At 40.1% G+C, this 17964-nt stretch overlaps 2 protein-coding genes across 2 annotated transcripts in view; one reads left to right on the forward strand and one right to left on the reverse strand.

Moving 5' to 3' along the window:
- Positions 1-2021, forward strand: part of usp11 (ubiquitin specific peptidase 11) — a 13419-nt gene extending 11398 nt beyond the window's left edge. Inside the window, exons 18-21 of the mRNA XM_079179719.1 lie at positions 1-121; positions 231-346; positions 530-618; positions 749-2021. The exon at positions 1-121 is cut by the window's left edge and continues 29 nt beyond it. Coding sequence (XP_079035845.1) covers positions 1-121; positions 231-346; positions 530-618; positions 749-946 — 524 coding nt within the window. The 3' untranslated portion in view covers positions 947-2021. The remainder of the gene's footprint in view (positions 122-230; positions 347-529; positions 619-748) is intronic.
- A 331-nt stretch (positions 2022-2352) lies between these two features.
- LOC306711074 (ER membrane protein complex subunit 3) lies at positions 2353-8192 on the reverse strand. The gene is made up of 9 exons (XM_079179855.1): positions 8114-8192; positions 6785-6976; positions 6456-6513; positions 6212-6305; positions 5227-5331; positions 5059-5140; positions 4636-4715; positions 3709-3791; positions 2353-3047 (listed from the first exon to the last, which is right to left on the reverse strand). The coding sequence occupies exons 2-9, from the start codon at positions 6937-6939 to the stop codon at positions 2919-2921; spliced, it is 786 nt and encodes a 261-aa protein (XP_079035981.1). The 5' UTR covers positions 6940-6976; positions 8114-8192; the 3' UTR covers positions 2353-2918.
- Between the last annotated feature and the right edge of the window lie 9772 nt (positions 8193-17964).

The raw sequence follows: 17964 nt of genomic DNA on the forward strand, positions 1-17964 counted from the left end.
TGGCCACTAAGAAGCTGGACCTCTGGTCTCTACCGGAGGTCCTCATCATCCACCTCAAGAGGTTCTCCTACACCAAGTTCACCAGAGAGAAGCTGGACAGCATCGTGGACTTCCCCCTCAGGTACACACACACACACACACACACACACACACACACACACACACACACACACACACACACACACACAGACAGAGTCAGACAGTATAACAGGTTGTGTGTTGTGTTGCAGAGACCTGGACTTCTCCGGCTGCCTCCTGAGGAAGAGTCTGTCCAATGGGGAGCCTCCGAGCCGCTATGACCTCATCGCCGTGTCCAATCACTACGGAGGGCTCAGAGACGGTCACTGTAGGTCCCTTTGATGACGAGTCAATGAGGTCACGTCCTCTTTTCGTGTCCTTGTACCCTCATGGTCGTGTGTGTGTGTGTGTGTGTGTGTGTGTGTGTGTGTGTGTGTGTGTGTGTGTGTGTGTGTGTGTGTGTGTGTGTGTGTGTGTGTGTGTGTGTGTGTGTGTGTTCCTGTTCCTGCAGACACCAGCTATGCGTGGAACAAGGACAACGGTCAGTGGTACTACTTTGACGACAGTAAGGTGACGTACGCCAGAGAGGACCAGATCGTGGTGAGTGACACCGTTTACTTTAATCTGACGCAGCTTCACGTCTTAAATATGAAGCTGAAGTTGTTCTTAAAGAACGACGTGCGGTTCCGTCTCCTGCAGTAGAACCTAAACTCTCTCCGCTGTCCCGCAGACCAACGCTGCCTACGTGCTGTTCTACCATCGACAGGACCGGATCAGAACACCCAGCCTGCCCCCCCCCACCAGCAGCCCCGCCGCCTCCTCCTCCTCCTCCACTCAGCCCGCCAACGACATCACTTCCTGTAAGGACGACGACGACGCAGAGCTGGGCGCCGCCTCCTCCTCCGCCGCCTCCATGGAAACGGACTAAATGATCGCTTGGTTAATTGAACGCTTCTTCACAGCGACGGGTTTTCTTTCTCTCCTCCAGGAGAACAACAGGCCTCTTTTTAATCATTCTTTTTGTTTTTTAATTATTATTTTCCAACAACACTTGAACTTTCTCTGATTACTTCTTTTCCCTGAAAAACTCGTCGGCTGGTGTTTGATCTGTAGATGAAACGTTTGACTCTCCGGTAGTTTGAGACGCTTCGTCTGCTTTCTGTCGATCATCAGGACTCATTTATAACCAATAATTCAATAAACTCATTTGAACCTAAAATACGTTTAAACGATGCGTTATTATCAAAAGTAAAGATCATTCAACTTTGTCTTTAATGGATTAATTCTAAATAGAATCTAAATAATTTAAAAAGTATTGTTTGTTTTAATAATGCATCGTTTAACGTCATAAAAGATATTTTACAGAAACTAAAATAAAACAAGGTTTCATTTTTGATATTAAATATTTAAAAGCTATAAACACGATATATATTTATAAATGTAAACATTGTAGTTTATTAAAAACAAACATTAAATATTCACATAGTTTAACTTGAACTGTCTGCAGATGAATATTAATAACTTTTCCGTGTTTTAGATGAAAGCAGTTAAACTCCCGAGGAGCCGAGTGAAAGGGATTCTGGGTAATCAGAGTGTGTTTATAGCAGATCATTTAATATTGAACAGAAGCGAGTTCACGTCTTTGTATATTTTGGTTGTTTTCTGGTATTTATTTTTGTACGGAACGATCACATGACTTCAGTTCGTTCTGTGATGATTTGAGTTGTTGGTCGACGGCGACGTGTTTATTTTTCATATTTATAGGTGAAGATTTGAGGTGATTTGACGGAGGGTTAGTCTTGGAGCGCTCACTGGTTTTAAAGCAGCTCTGTGTACAGTATTTTTGTATTGTAAGAAATGTATTATTATTATTGTTGCTGTTGCCGGGCGGAGGGAAGCGTGGGCTGATTTCTTTCTTTGGTCTTCCTGTCAAATATCAGATGAAAATATTTTATTGTACTTTCAATCTTTTGATATGAATAAAAGGATTATTATCACGATGAGACCGGAGGCGCTTTTAACTTCGTTACCTTTTAAAACAAAAAGCACATTTTAGGTTTCTGCAGGTTAAAAAAAGGTAAATATGATTTTATAGTTCTTCATATTAACCTTTAAGCTCTGCTGTTTACTGACTAATTCATGCTGCATCTTAAGCTTCCAGAGATGTAAATATCTTTAATAACAAACACGGTTACATTTGAACTATCTGCTCTTAAATATTCATATTAGTCGTGTTGTTTTTACAGATTGAGCCTCAAAACCAAAATTCAAGTTCCGGTCTCTTTTCTTCCGGCGTGTCATTGAAGGCATCACGGTTGAGAGACGAGAGGAACAGTCAGTGAGACGTAACGTTTATTCAACGGCCTCCACGTGTAGAAAAGTTCACCGTTTCTGTCATTTAAAGAGAAACGTCTTCCTGAGAGACTCCACCAGGTTCTGGGACATTCTGGGAACCGTTCTAGAAGTCGGTCTGGTTAGAACCGGTGTTCTAGAACAACTAGAGAACCGTGCCCTGGAACCCCGAATACACAGAAACAGCAAATATCTGAATGGAAACTTATTACAACTTAAAAAAAGAAGAAAAAGTGAACTCAACGTACATTAAAAACAATAATATATAAGAACCTCTTAATGACATTCAACACTACTCACTGTCAGAACGGTTCATTAAAACTTTATACGTCCTAAATTATCGACGATCAAAGGTGAGCAACAAGTGATTCATTATTATAATTATTATTAATCGGAACATCTCGGAGCAGTTACACTTCTTAAGGCCGATGAACAAAAGAAAAGAAAAAAGGCAGGAAGTGAATAAAGTGCTTCATGGATCTGCTGCTGGAGTTTGTGTACGCTGGGTTCCAGAACCTTCCAGAGGTCCCGGGTCCTCCTGGTTTCTTCTAGAACATGGTGGACTTGATGTCCTGGCTGAAGAAGGTCCCAAAGTTCAGGTCTCTGGTCATCAGGTCCTCCTCCACGTTCTCCAGAGCCCACTTGTGCTCCACGATCTCCAGCGCCTCCCACTCGCTCTGACACACAAACGTTTAGTACAAGTCAGTTCCACTTGAGTCCACATCGAGCTTTATCACGTGTGATTATGTGCATTATTAGAGTTTTGTTGCGAGAGGAACAACTGTTCCGTGAACATTGTGTTTTCATCCTCGTCTTCACTTTCTAAAGTCATTTCTATTCTAAACGATATACTTTAAACAGATTTAAACAGATTTCAGCTTTTAGGACCGAATGTCTTTAGAACTAGAATCACCGCCTCGTGCTCCGTTGATCGCTGAGTCATCAGAGAACCTCCGATCCTCAAGACGTTCCTAAAGTATCGCTTCACGGAAGAAAACGAGATGCTGGATTTGAGCGCGGACGTGACGGATTAAAGAGCCTCTAGTGGTGAAACGTCTTCGGTTTGTCCGTTCTGGGCTCCTGGAGGAAGATGACGACTCGTGCTAAGCTAACGAAGACACAACGGTTCTTATTTTCAGGCGATTCTACACTAAAGAAAAGATACTAATTAATATGATATCTCACGAAATGTTTGGATAAAATCACGATGATCACATCGATGTTTAGTCGGTAAATACTGACGTCAGAAACGATCCAACTATAAATAGTTAAGTGTGAATAATGTCTTTGTTCTTGAACATGTGCACCGCGTCGTGGTTCTTAGTGTTTCTGTCTCACCTTAAAAGCCTTGTTGGGGTCGGGGGGCATCGCCATGGCAGCGCCCGTCATCTGGTCCTGCATGACCCGTGATTGGTCGGCAGCTTTAAACAACAAAAAAAAAATTTATTTACACAAATTATTTTCCGTGATGAAAAAGTTGAGCTGCTCTCTGATGACGCAATCTGTTATTAATCAGGATTAATCTCAGTTATGCACAGAATTCAATAATGAATTAAACAGTAGTGAATTGTGCACTTTTATTTTAAAGTGCTGCTATATGAACAAAACGTCAATAACATTGTGTTTAAACACTTTAAACTCATCAGGTTCTTGTTAACAGCAGGATTCTCTTCACACAGCAGCAGTTATAACACAGTTATAATGATTCTGATCATAGATATTCAGCGTGTTCACAACTTTATCTTCATGTGTGTCAGAGATGAATTTAAATATACATCTTAAACTGCAAACCTTTCTACGTCATGTTTTCATGTTTGCTAAATTCTCAGTAGTGATAACTAAATGATATGATTATTATACATATTACAAACAAAACAACTTTAAAAACTCTAAAATGAATCATTTATTTTTAGCTGTTTTTGGTATGTTGGTCAGACACGATGCAGCGCTGATTACTGTAACATGTGTGGTGTTTGTTATGAATGTACGTTGGTACATAGAGGGTGATAAGAAGCTGTACATGGAGGGACTTAGGACCCAGGGGAATGTAGGGGAAGGAACCAGGAAGAGACGCCAAACAAACAGCTGTTCACCGCTCGCTGCCCGGTTCTTGTGTTAAAAATGTCCGCTTAATAATTTTAAAAAAAAACTGCGTTAACGCGCAATAAAATAATTGTCAGCGTTAATTAATTAATGCGTTAACTTGCCCAGCATATATATAATAATAAATATATAATTATATATGAAGTATAAAGAAGAACTCACCGTTGTCTTGTCCCAGGATGAGGCTGTACATGCTCCTCAGACCAAACACATTCAGGAAATACCACGACGCTGAACTCACCCTGACGGATCAACACACACATGAGACAAAGAAACAGACAAAATGTACAAACTCACCCAGTTATGAAATAATCAGGATCATTTTATTCAATTCAACGTCATAGTGACACTCTCTATTAATCACAGACAGTGACGTGAATATTAATGATATATAATACATAATAGTGTATATATATATAATAATAAAGTGTATGATGGTTTTGTGTCTCTGTTAAAAAATAAACAGCTAATTAATAACTTCTTGTTGAGGTTAAACACATATTTAATAATAGAAATAAAACACTGCTCTGTTATTATTGTCGTGTTGTGTTCACGGTCCGGTGGGACGTTACAGTGTTGCTTTACCAGGAGGCGTCCAGTGACAGCAGGTCGATTCCTCGCTGTAACATCGGCTTGAACCTCAGAGTCAGAGGGAACGGAACCTTAGCTGCACGACGACAACAAACACGGCGATCAAATGAAGATTTTTAACTTTCTAAAGCATCTAAAAGCAAGATGTGTTCATGAACTCACTTATGACGAATCCAGAGAACGCCCAGTTGATCCATCCACCAATCACAATCATGGGCAGCACGTTGGTGAGGTTTCCCTTCATCATGTCGGTCAGCATGCTGGTGTCTGTTCAACGTCAACCATCACAGTGTAAATAAAGGTTCAACGTCAACCATCACAGTGTAAATAAAGGTTCAACGTCAACCATCACAGTGTAAATAAAGGTTCAACGTCAACCATCACAGTGTAAATAAAGGTTCAACATCAACCATCGCTGTATAAATAAAGGTTCAACGTCAACCATCACAGTGTAAATAAAGGTTCAACGTCAACCATCACAGTGTAAATAAAGGTTCAACGTCAACCATCACAGTGTAAATAAAGGTTCAACATCAACCATCACAGTGTAAATAAAGGTTCAACATCAACCATCAGTGTAAATAAAGGTTCAACGTCAACCATCACAGTGTAAATAAAGGTTCAACATCAACCATCATCACAGTGTAAATAAAGGTTCAACGTCAACCATCACAGTGTAAATAAAGTTTTACTGACTCAGTACAACTTGTGTTTCTAGTCTCTGATCATGTTTCATTGTAAACAACCAATCAGAGGAGAGCTAGTAACGTTAGCAGCACCGCTAACGGCTAACCAACGGAGGTTCACTTCAGTGACATCATGATGCCTTCAGGCTCTGCTCAGTGAACATGAGTACTGGCTGAAGGTACATTATAACGTTATCATGATGTGTTCACATGTCATCTGTAAAATGTAGTTTTGGTGATAAACTTTAATAAATCCAGTAGTTTGAAGATGTAATTCACATGAATATAAACCGATATTAGAGATGAATTATGAGCTGTTTAACTTCTAACACAAGCTCTAAGAACATTATTATACTGCAGTAAAGATGATAATGATGATGAGATTTGTTTTCATCAATAAAGATACAATCTTTAAGTCCTCATCATTTGAACTGTGTGTTTTCATGAAGAAACTAACTCACCTGTCATGGGGTTCTTGGGGACGACCTTCCTCTTGACCTTCTTGAAGAAGCCGGTCTCTGCGTCGTTGAAGTAATGTTTCCTCATCGCGAACGACTGAAGCAGAGAAGACACATAACAGATCAACTCTTTACTTTATATACAGACGCACGTCTACTGGAGTCCTGCAGGGTTTCATAGAAATGTCTACGATACATATTATATATATAATATATATAAATATATAACATGATGGTGGTCTCTCACCTGTCGGGGGATGTACTTTCCGTTCTCTCGGAGGATGCGGCTGCGTAGGAGGACCTGACTGAAGAGAAACAACAACACGACCTCAGACCAGATCATTCTCACTACAACAGTGACGACACGTCTACATGAACTAGTCTGAATCAATCATCTTCAGATGAAAACATGTGTGAGATGTTGATATTCTCCAGGTTCTACAATCATTCTTTGGACATGTGTGTGTGTGTGTATATATATATATATATACACACACATATATGTATATATATATATACACACACACACACACACGTAAACGGGTCAGTCTTCAGAGCCACTGGACGTCGTCTCACCTGTCAGAGACCTGCTCCAGGTCGACCTTCTTGTCGCTGTGCAGCAGCTGGGTGACGTAGTGACGGATGATCCCCACGAAGAAGGTGATGAAGACGATGGGCAGCACCACCCACATCCGAATGCTGGAGTCCAGCAGGAGCTCTGGGTCGGCCATCGCTCTCTGTTCAACCAGCCAGCCGGAGGAAGTCGCTCTGGAAGAGGAAAAGAACGGTTTAAATACAGATTACTGGAGCAGAATCTGCACCGAAACGCTGGTTTACACGGTGTGTTAAACACATGGTGTGTTCAAGGACTTAAACAATGATGTTTATGATATAATGCAGTACTATTATAGAGTACTACCATAGTACTACCACCGAATATTATACAGAGTATCTAAAACTGGCTCCACACTGAAAAACTCCAACATCAAACGGCCCTTAAATGTTTTAAAAAGTGATAAAAACAGAATATAATGCATATAATAATATTCAAGTGAAAAGGTTCATTCTGCATAACAAGTACTTTTTCTTTTTATACTTAAAGTAGATTTTACTAATTGTACTTTTGTAAAGATTTGTTTTCTAAAAAAAAAAAATGATGTTCAATTGATTTTCATAAATGTCATTAATGACAGCAACCCTATAATAAAAATAATAAATTAAATAAAAACATATTAATAAAATAATAAAAATGATTGTAATAAATACAATGATGATTTAATAACGGAAGAGAAATACAAACAGTTGATTTACATTTTGAAAGCAGGACTTTTACTTTAATTGAGTATTTTTAGACTGCAGTATTTCTACTGAGTACTTCAGTAAAAGGATCAGAGTACTGAGTACTTCTTACACAACTGCAAATACACGTAACGTTACTCCTCCTTAAGGACAGTTAAAGTTAATAATCAACAGTTACACGATGTTATATCTGAGCGGATGTAACGTTAAACACTGAGACTCGGTGACACATTAACAGACCTGTTGTAACGGCTAACGGCTAACAGCTAACTAAGCAAAACAACCGGACACTACTGAAGCTCCCGTCGTTGCCTTTAACGGAACAAACTGAAGCTAAGCTAGCTAGCTCGCTACTGACACCTGCGCACTCCTCACTAACCACCAGCCAGCTAACAGCTAACGTTAGCATCAGACGCCGTTTCTCCGTAGAGAAAGTTAGCTAAAGCTAAAGACTCGGTTAGCTTACCGGTCACTCTTTAACCTTTGAATTACCGGATCTACAAACCGTTTGTCTCGCTGGCAGTTTGTTTTTGAACGTTAACGGAAACATTGGTTGCTGATAATATCCTGAATTAATTTATATGTTTGAAATCAACGTTAACTCACCACATTTAGGAACTTTTGCTGCTGCAACAGACACGTTCCGCAGTGTTTCGAAAACTCAGCCAAACACTTCCGGTTCGACCGGAAACACTGAGCATGTGATTCGTGGCGATAAACAAATAATAATATAAAATTAATTTTGCTAAATTTTTGTATACAAAAAAATGCAGTGGTTTATCGTCACAAATACGCATAGATAAACACAAAAATAAGATAAAGTGAGTGAAAAAAACATCGAGTATTCAGATAATTTACTTATTACAAGTACTAATACCACACTGTAAAAATACGTCATTACTATTACATGCCCTGCTATCGAAAAAAATACTTAACGGTAATATCAACTAAATGAAGTTAAAGTATTTATTAATCAGTACAACGTTTACAAATCATAATTTCCAATTTTGCGAACATATTTGTATGACCTAAACACATCCTTAATTTATGAATGAAGGTTAAATGTGCATTCTTTATAATTACTTTTGTTTAGGAGCTTTTGATATTAATCAGATGAGGATCAGCTGGTCTAAGAGGAAGGGGTGGGGCTGAGTCTCGAGTTGGTTTTTCCTCTGTGTAGAACGGGGCATCGGGGCAGTCTTTGACCTCACGTTAAACTGATCATTTTTTGCTATTAAATTTGTCGAAAGTGAAAATAAATCGACCAAGTGACGGCAAAGGAATCAGCGTGCAAGAGCAACCATTTGGACTGTTTAATGTGTGAGTCAGAAACGGAGCCAGTATACAGGAAGAAGAACACAGAACGGGCCACCACAAGGAGTATACATTACATTGTCATATAATCGTAATACTGAAGTACAAGTACCCCAACTGCGTACATAAGTACACTACTTGTGAAGATGGACTGTTTCATATCATACATTCATCTCACCTTTTAAACTAAAGGGCCCTAAAGCAGGGGTCTCAAACTCAAGGCCCAGCCACGTCATTTTATGTGGCCCGCGAATCCGCCAGCGAAAAAAAGAAAAAAGAAAAAAATAAGCAAATTTTAAGTTAGACTTGATAATAAAAATATCCCCACAGTCGAAGTTATGAGATAGAAAGTCGAAGTTATGAGAAACTTAAACACAAAGTGATAGAAGCAGCTCTTTGGCTGGTTACTCTACGTTTAACATATAAATGTATTGTGAGTACATTGAAGACGACTTTAAACGTGTTTTTACAACACATGAAATACTTCACGTGGATTGTGCAAACGCACCCTTGAAAGGCTTTTAAGCTTTGAACAAAGTTATTGTAATAACTTGTGTTTGATATTTGTCTTTGCTATTTTCTTTAAACGTTTGATCTTTGATAGAGTAGCTAATGTGGGTTTCTTAACCCTAAATTAAAAGGATTTAAGTTATAACAACAGAAACGTGCTTAAATATATTTTTACATTTATATAACTGCATGTACTATTTTTACACTTGAATAAACAATAATCAAATGCAGAGACAGTTATTTACCAATATGTTAGGAGTAGTTACATTTACACGGTCTGACATTTACAACTGGCCCTTTGAGGGCGACCGTGACGCTGATGTGGCCCAGAGTGAAGATGTGAAGATGAGTTTGACACCCCTGCCCTAGATGCTCACATGTACTCCACTTTAAACATTTAGAAAACTGACAGGAAAGTGAAAGGTTTGACCATCGTTATCTCACTAACTAACACCGCATTCTGTCCTCTACCTGCAACGACGTCCTGGTGCGAGGATTTGTAATTTCAGTTGACAATACTCTCAGTTCCATTGTTACTGTATTACTGTTTAGAACAGGACTGTTGTTGTTTTATATTTACAAAGACAAACATACATATTCATTTATTTATTGAATTATCCCTCTACACATTAGCCAAATGTTTATTATAGTAGTCAAATTATTTACTATTTACTATTTGTTTATCTTTGTTCAGCTTTATTGTGCATGTCCATTGAGTGCAGTTACTTGGCCATTAAAGCTGATGCTGATTTTGATGCTGATTCTGATTTTGACAATGCTGCACCATTTGACAGCCCTCAAATATGCGTTCTCTTTTCGCCAATAAATACTTCATGTGACACATATTGTATTAATGAGAACAAAATCATTACTTCAATGTAGGCAAGGAATACAAAAACTACACTACAGCCAAAACCATATATCATAATTGGCTGTCATTGTGTTGTCACAATACCTCCTGGATGTCGCTCCATGCTATCTAAGAGGGAACTTGTGTCATTATGTAGCAGCCAACTGTGGACCTCTTGTCATTCCATACAATACAAGTGTGGACCTTTTTCATCCTGTCCTATGAATCAACAAAAATAATTCCAATAAATAAAGCTTGAGGACATAGATGCATTGTAAAATTGTTTGAAATCCAGTGCTTGTAAAAACTGTCCAAGGGCAAAGTCTAATAATAAAAAAAATTCAGCAATTTATTAAAAGTGAAAAGAAAGGATCCAAATGTGACCATTTTATTACTAATTTCATTCTGTTTTTTTTTTCTTCTTCTTGTAGATTTTGAAGTTCTCATTACTTCCTTGCCTTCTGGGTAACGCTTCATTTTAATAGTGTTGAGATTGAAAATTGTTACGCCATCCACTACAGCTGTGCCTTTATGTATATTTATCAAAAACACAACATGTTTGAAGAATAATATAGAATTATTTAGTTTAGATAATTTGTTTCACAAGTACTATTAATTTAGCTTATTTCTTTTCATACGTGGAGTTTTAATGTCACTCCATGCTATCTAAGAGGGAACTTGTGTCATTATTTACCAACCAACGGTGGACCTCTGTCATTCCTTACAGTACAAGTGTGGACCTTTTTACTGTAATGTGAATCCAAGTGTAGACTGAGCACACTAGTATATTGAAAAGTTGATTTACATCCAGTGCTTGTGCAAACCGCTCAGGCAAGTATTTTGGAAAGGCTGATGACAAATCAGTTTTTAGTGAACTAAAACTGAAAAGAAAGAATCTTATTAAGTATTTAGGTACTTAAGTATTATATTCTTAATTTAACCCTGGTTGTTTTTGTATTTTCTTCCATTCTTTTAGATTCTAAAATACACGTTGCTCTCCTGCCTTCTTGGTAGCCATTTAAATTAATACAGTGCCAAAAATAAAACTTAAGGTATCCACTAAAGTTGATTATTTTGTTACCATTTTTTTCTAAAACAAACGTGTTTCAAGAGACTGGTGTCTTCACTAAGTGGCCTGTTAGCCCCTCCACAGTCTGAAAGACAGGCTTGGGGCTGCAAGCCATTCACACAATGGAGGAGTGTTTAAAACAACGTGTGTGAATGAGCCGTTAAAACCCTGCCCCAGCCTACAGGATCAGTGCTGCGCATGGACATTCTCCCCCGTGTTCTCCCTCCTCTAAAAGACACACCAATATGCATTAACAGCACTAGTAAATAAGTTTCACACACACACACACACACACACACACACACACACACACACACACACACACACATACGGGCATCTGTTCTCTCATGTACGCGCAAAAAAGTTCAGTTTTTAGGCCTGTGACCGTCCTAATGAAGGGGTCAAAGGCCCTGACTAAGGCAGGGGGACACCTTCCCCAATTTATATGCCATATGTTTCACACACACACCCCCAATTTATATGCAATACAATACACACACACACACACACACACACACACACACACACACACACCTATGGGAGCCTGTTCTCTCATGTACGCGCAAAAAAGTTCAGTTTTAGGCAGGTGACTAATGCAGGGGGGCACATCCCCCAATTTATATGCAATACGTTTCACACACACACACACACACACACACACACACACACACACACACACACACATACACCCCAATTTATATGCAATACAATAAACACACACACACATACACACACACCTATGGACACATGTTCTCTCATGTACGCGCAAAAAGTGCAGTTTTATGCATGTGACTAGTGCAATACGTTTCACACACACACACACACACACACACACACACACACACACACACACACACACACACACACACATACACACACACACACACACACACACCCCAATTATGCAAATTTGAGAAAAAAAAAGAAAAAGAAAAGTGCACGCGACACATGCACAGTTGTTCACGTGCACGCGCAATCTGATACAGGGCACATGCACGCGCATAAGTAGGCCCTATATACTACTTGCATATCAGGCTTTAATATTATAATGATGTAATAATATCTGACTGTCCTCTGATGTTTGGTTTTAAAACACGATGATGATAAATAACTGACCAGCAAGAACAAACAAGAATGATAGCTAGAACCCTCTGAAAGGGTTCCAGGAAACGAGCCAAAGAACCCTCCATGGTTCTAGTTAGCACATTTATTTCTAAGAGTGTAGTTTCTTTGCACACTAAGATATTTAATATAAAATGTGTGATGAGCTTATTAAATATGACGCATTGTTTTGTAGAATCTCAACCTGCTGCAGCGTTAAAATGCTACTTACATGTTAATCAGTAATAATGATCCAATAACATGGTTATTATAGTATAGCTCTATCAGAGTTCATTCTGCAGAATGAGGAGTGTTTCTCTTGATAATGAAGAACTTTGTTCTGTAATTGTAAAATGTAGGACTTGTTATTTGTAATGTTGTGTTTCTTCATGGTGATAATGCTTCTTTTGCTTCAATAAAACATTTGAATCAGCTTCCTGTTTCACCACAGTTCTTCATGTACTTCAGGTCCAATAGAGTGTGATGACTCTAACAGACGTAACGTGTCGGGTCAACAACAAGCCTCAAGAACAGCTTCAATGCTGCTTTCCTGTTTGGATTTGACTGAAAATATGATTCTATGTTCAAGCAGCACACTGAGTGAAGTCTTTGTTACTGAACTGACTTTCCACCTTAACTCAAATGAAGTGAGCAACACTTCTCTGGTCTCTGCTCCTCATTGTTTTGTTCATCAAGAACAAGAACGCACAAGTTCATTTCTAGAGTAAAAGCAGGTCTACCAAAGAGCAGAGATCAGGGTTCACATCCTCGGTCCTGTCAACATGTCAAACTAAAGATCTGATTGGTTGAACACTATGACAATCAACAATATCGTCCCCATTCACTTAAACTGCACATGGATTCACTGGTGAGTCTGCAGGCCTGGGGCCTGTAATGGTAAAATATGTATTAAGTATAATAATGGTAAAATATATTTTAGTATCTTGGGATGTTTTGAAAGATGTTGTTCTACTGATGGGAAAGTACAGAGACACAGGGAAAGATCACTGCAGTCCTACAGAGGTATTTAATTAGTTCATGAAACCAATGTCCTATCTTCCAAGGTTGTTCATATGCAACACACGAGAAGAAACATTGTTTCTGACCTCTGTATGAGACTGACTCCCAGTTGAACGCACCTGGAAGACGCAAAACAATGAGCAGAACAAATCAACCTTTGTCCAAGAACCTATACTCCCTTTTCCTTTCCTATGAGGTAACTAAAGGCGTGATCCTTGTATGCATAAAATATGATGTGCCTTGTACTTCGTTGACAGTGTTTTGCACAGTTCACTGAGATACGTGTCTGTGTGTTCGCTCTCCTGCTTGCAAGCATTAAATGGACTCTTACTACTTTGAGCATTCATCAGACTCTGTTTATTTAATCAACTCTTATCCCGCATCTACATAGAAATATTCCACAACAGGCCTCTCTTCTACCTAGAGACACAGAGGTGAAATCTGATTGGACTTGTACATGTACTTGTATCTTTGTTAGGTGTGTGTGTGTGTGTGTGTGTGTGTGTGTGTGTGTGTGTGTGTGTGTGTGTGTGTGTGTGTGTGTGTGTGTACGGCGGGTCTCGTGCTGGACCTGGTTCTGTTTCTCCGGAGCTCCACTTTTTATTCTGCGAACTTCTTCAGAGTCTTTTTTAGTCTCGTGGTGCAGAACCCGGCAGTCAGCAGGATGCGGACTGACTGAACCCGGATCCAGAACAGCTTCGAGTCCTCCAGCTGCAAACTTCTGGTTTGTGTCTCTGAACGTTTCCTCGCATAAAGGGGTGAGGTAAAGGGGTGAGACAGGAGGTCTGTCTCCGTCTCTACCTGGACCGTCGGTGACCGGCTGCAGGATGTCGGACTCTGCCTCCAGTTTCCTCCACATCGGGGATATCGTGTCCCTGTACGCGGAGGGATCCGTGAACGGCTTCATCAGCACCCTGGGGTGAGTCCTCGTGCACGAGCTGTAGCTGTTCAAATGTTCCGATAGTTCACATAAAGTCACAGAGGAGACAGTCAGGAAGTGATGCAGGGTTAGACTCAGTATTTATTAAACCAGCTGTTTAATCCTCATTAAAGGCTCACTTGTATATCAGTCAGTGTCAGTGGATACGTTGTACTTATGTACAATGTACTTCAATCTACTACTACTACTTCATTAAAAACTTAAATATGTACACAAACTTTTTTTCTCCACTTTTCTGGCGTCTTTTATCTGTTCTTTAAGCCCAGAAAGTCATGAATTAAAGGCTCATTTCAACATAGAGAGAGAGAGAGAGAGAGAGAGAGAGAGAGAGAGAGAGAGAGGGAGAGAGAGAGAGAGACAGAGAGAGAGAGGGAGAGAGAGAGGGAGAGAGAGAGGGGGGGGGGGGGGGGATTAACCTGCTGGTTTCCTTACAGTCAAATTCTGAGTCATGAACACAAATGTCTTCGTCACCTTCAACGTCCTCTGAGGAGGTTGGTGTGCTCACTGTGGTCTGTGGATAGATTCAAGTTGATCGTATCTCTGCTGAGCGTTGAGTCGGTGTCTGTGGTCAGATCGTCAAATATCTGTCGGATGTTTATTTGTTAAACTACAAAGCACTTTAAGCTGCTTTACAAGAAAAAAATCTGATGAAATAGATTAAACAGTAGAATGAAAATGTAATAAATGAATATGAGTAAAAAATCTGAAATGTAACAGAAACGTGTTTATTTAGACTTCTAGAGGCGACTTTGTGTTTGCATTGGTTAGCAGCTAGCAGCTAACAGCAAACAGCTAACTAGCTCTCCTCCTGCTGATCTCAACTCAGATTTACAGTTCACGGTGTAGCGTTATTACCTGTGGGAAAAACTAGTATCATCATGTTTTTTGTCATGAATCAGAGAAGGACACGTTGTGAAAGAAAACGTTTATTATCATTATTAATCTGTTAATCATTTAGTCAGAAAATAGTTTTTTTTAAAAGCCTCTAAAATCTTTATATTCGCTTGTTTTTTCTTTCCAACTATCAAAATCCCACAAATATGTAATTGAACACAACCTGCTGATATGTTTTATTTTTCAGAGTTTTTTGCATTTTGTTTTTCGACTAATCGTTTCAGCTTTAGATTCTTTAGTTTGTAAGTTGACTGACTTCTGCTGTCCCACAATGCATTTCACAGGAAACGTTGTTGGCCTTTCTTGGCTGATTCAAGTTTCAACAGAAAATCTGAATCTGTGGTTTAATCAGAACTTCTTTTAGGCGCTGCTGTGAATCAATGAGCAGACTTTATGTTTGATTCAACACCACAAAGTTTAGCAGTTTAACCTCCACCTGTTCTTTCTTTAAATCTTTTTGTACCGTTGATCTCTGGATGCGATTCGGCTCAGATGTGTAAATGTATAAAGAGAAAAAAGGGCGTAACTGAGACGGAAGCTGTCACTTATTTACAGTTATTAACCGTTAAATGTCACACTGGAGTTTCTGTTAGTCAGGAACAATAAAACTGAGCTGATTGAGTCTCAGTCTGTGATGGAAAACACACAAATCCATATTCAAATCTGGTTTTCCTGCAAGAAGGAGGAGGAGGAGGAGGAGGAGGAGGAAAAAACAAATTACATTTTAAAGACATTTAACCTTCTGAGAGAGGACGCAGAAACAAATCCTAACTACTCAACTTTTAGTCAGTTTTAGAGTCACTCTGAACCGTAGAATTTATCATTATTATCCTAGAGAGAGAGACAGAGACAGAGAGAGACACAGAGAGAGAGAGAGAGAGAGACAGAGACAGAGAGAGACACAGAGAGAGAGAGAGAGAGAGAGAGAGAGAGAGAGAGAGAGAGAGAGAGAGAGAGAGAGAGAGAGAGGGGGGGGGGGGGATTAACCTGCTGGTTTCCTTACAGTCAAATTCTGAGTCATGAACACAAATGTCTTCGTCACCTTCAACGTCCTCTGAGGAGGTTGGTGTGCTCACTGTGGTCTGTGGATAGATTCAAGTTGATCGTATCTCTGCTGAGCGTTGAGTCGGTGTCTGTGGTCAGATCGTCAAATATCTGTCGGATGTTTATTTGTAGATCAAAATGATTTCAGTCTGCTTTTATTTACCTTTATTATGATATAATCTATATATTTATATAGAAGTGAACCTTTGTTCTTATCTTACGGTCTTACGGGCTGAATGAATGAATGAATGAAACAGTCACTTTATTCTGGACGTCTCTCTGTCCTCCTTCTTTGTATAATAATAATAATTTGCGCCATGTTTGGTGTGAACACGGCATCACAAAGGTCAAATTTAATTATTCATAAGGCCACAACACAACTAACTATACCTGGGATCATTTTCAAACTCAAACATCACCTGAGCTGGTTTGGTGTCATAGAAAAAACTCAAAACTCAAAAATAAATCTTGCCCTCCAGGTTAAACAGTAAATTAACTATTTAATCCTTCACGTCCCCATACTGGCCACCACTCTCTAACAATTCACCTAATTATATAAACCTAAAAAGGGAAAAGTACAAATATTACAATTAAAGGGCACGTGCTGAATTGGTGGTAGACAGACACTACATCTGACTGCATAACATGGTTGAAGGTACCACAACACGCTGAAAGGTCTTCTCTGTCCTAATGACAGACCTCCTCAGACACATCCATAGAACTCCTTGATTCACCAAACTGGGGAAACTCCATCCTAATCGGGAGTTTGGCTGTGGCTGCAGGTGGGGATGTGAAAGCAGCATCCTCCTCAGCCATACGTCGACCGTATGTGCATTGGCACTGCAGGAGTGGAAAAACTGGCTGGCCTCCAAGATAAGCGATTTTTGTTGAGGGCTTCTTTTAGCTCTTGTCCCCACCGTATATCCCTTCACTCCAAACAAGCCACTATAGCCTGATCGAGGCCCTGCAGCCTATCGTCTATATAGCCTTTAGCCTCCTCACCCATTGCCCCAACTGCAGCTCTGAGCCCCTCTTCACGATTGAGTGTGCTATCAACTGCTTCTTTCAGCCGATTTTCTAAGGTGTCAACCCTTAACTGGAGGTCCTGAAGCTGTTCTCTAAAGGCTACTGCCTCCACATCCTCATAATCATCAGGCTGTTGATGTTCCTCCTCAGTTGGCTCAAGATACATGGATTCCAACCGGCTGGTTAACACTGAGATGTCACTTCGATTGTGTCTAGCCAAACCATGGCTAGCACAGAAGTCCAATAACGAGACACCACTCGGGTTCAGATCGGGCAAGCCGTTCCTCCCAATCACCCTCCGCCAGGTTTCTCCGTCATTGCCCACGTGAGCATTGAAGTCCCCCAGGAGAACTATGGAGTCGGCAGGCGGCGCCCTTTCCAGGATCCCTCCCACCGACTCCAAGAAGGCCGGATACTCCGAACTGCTGTTTGGTGCATAAGCACAAACCACAGTCAGAGCCTTGCTCCCCGCAACCCGTAGGCGCATGGAGGCGACCCTCTCGTTCTCTGGGGAGAACTCCAACACAGCGGCTCTCAGCCGGGGACTCGTGAGTATCCCCACTCCCGCCCGGCGCCTCTCACCTTGGGCAACTCCAGAAAAGGACAAAGTCCAACCCTTCTCCAGGAGCTTGGTTCCAGAGCCAGTACTGTGTGTGGAGGTGAGTCCAACTATATCTAGCTGGTATCGC

Source organism: Pholis gunnellus, assembly GCF_910591455.1.
Source record: "Pholis gunnellus genome assembly, chromosome: 2".
NCBI classification, from domain to species: domain Eukaryota; kingdom Metazoa; phylum Chordata; class Actinopteri; order Perciformes; family Pholidae; genus Pholis; species Pholis gunnellus.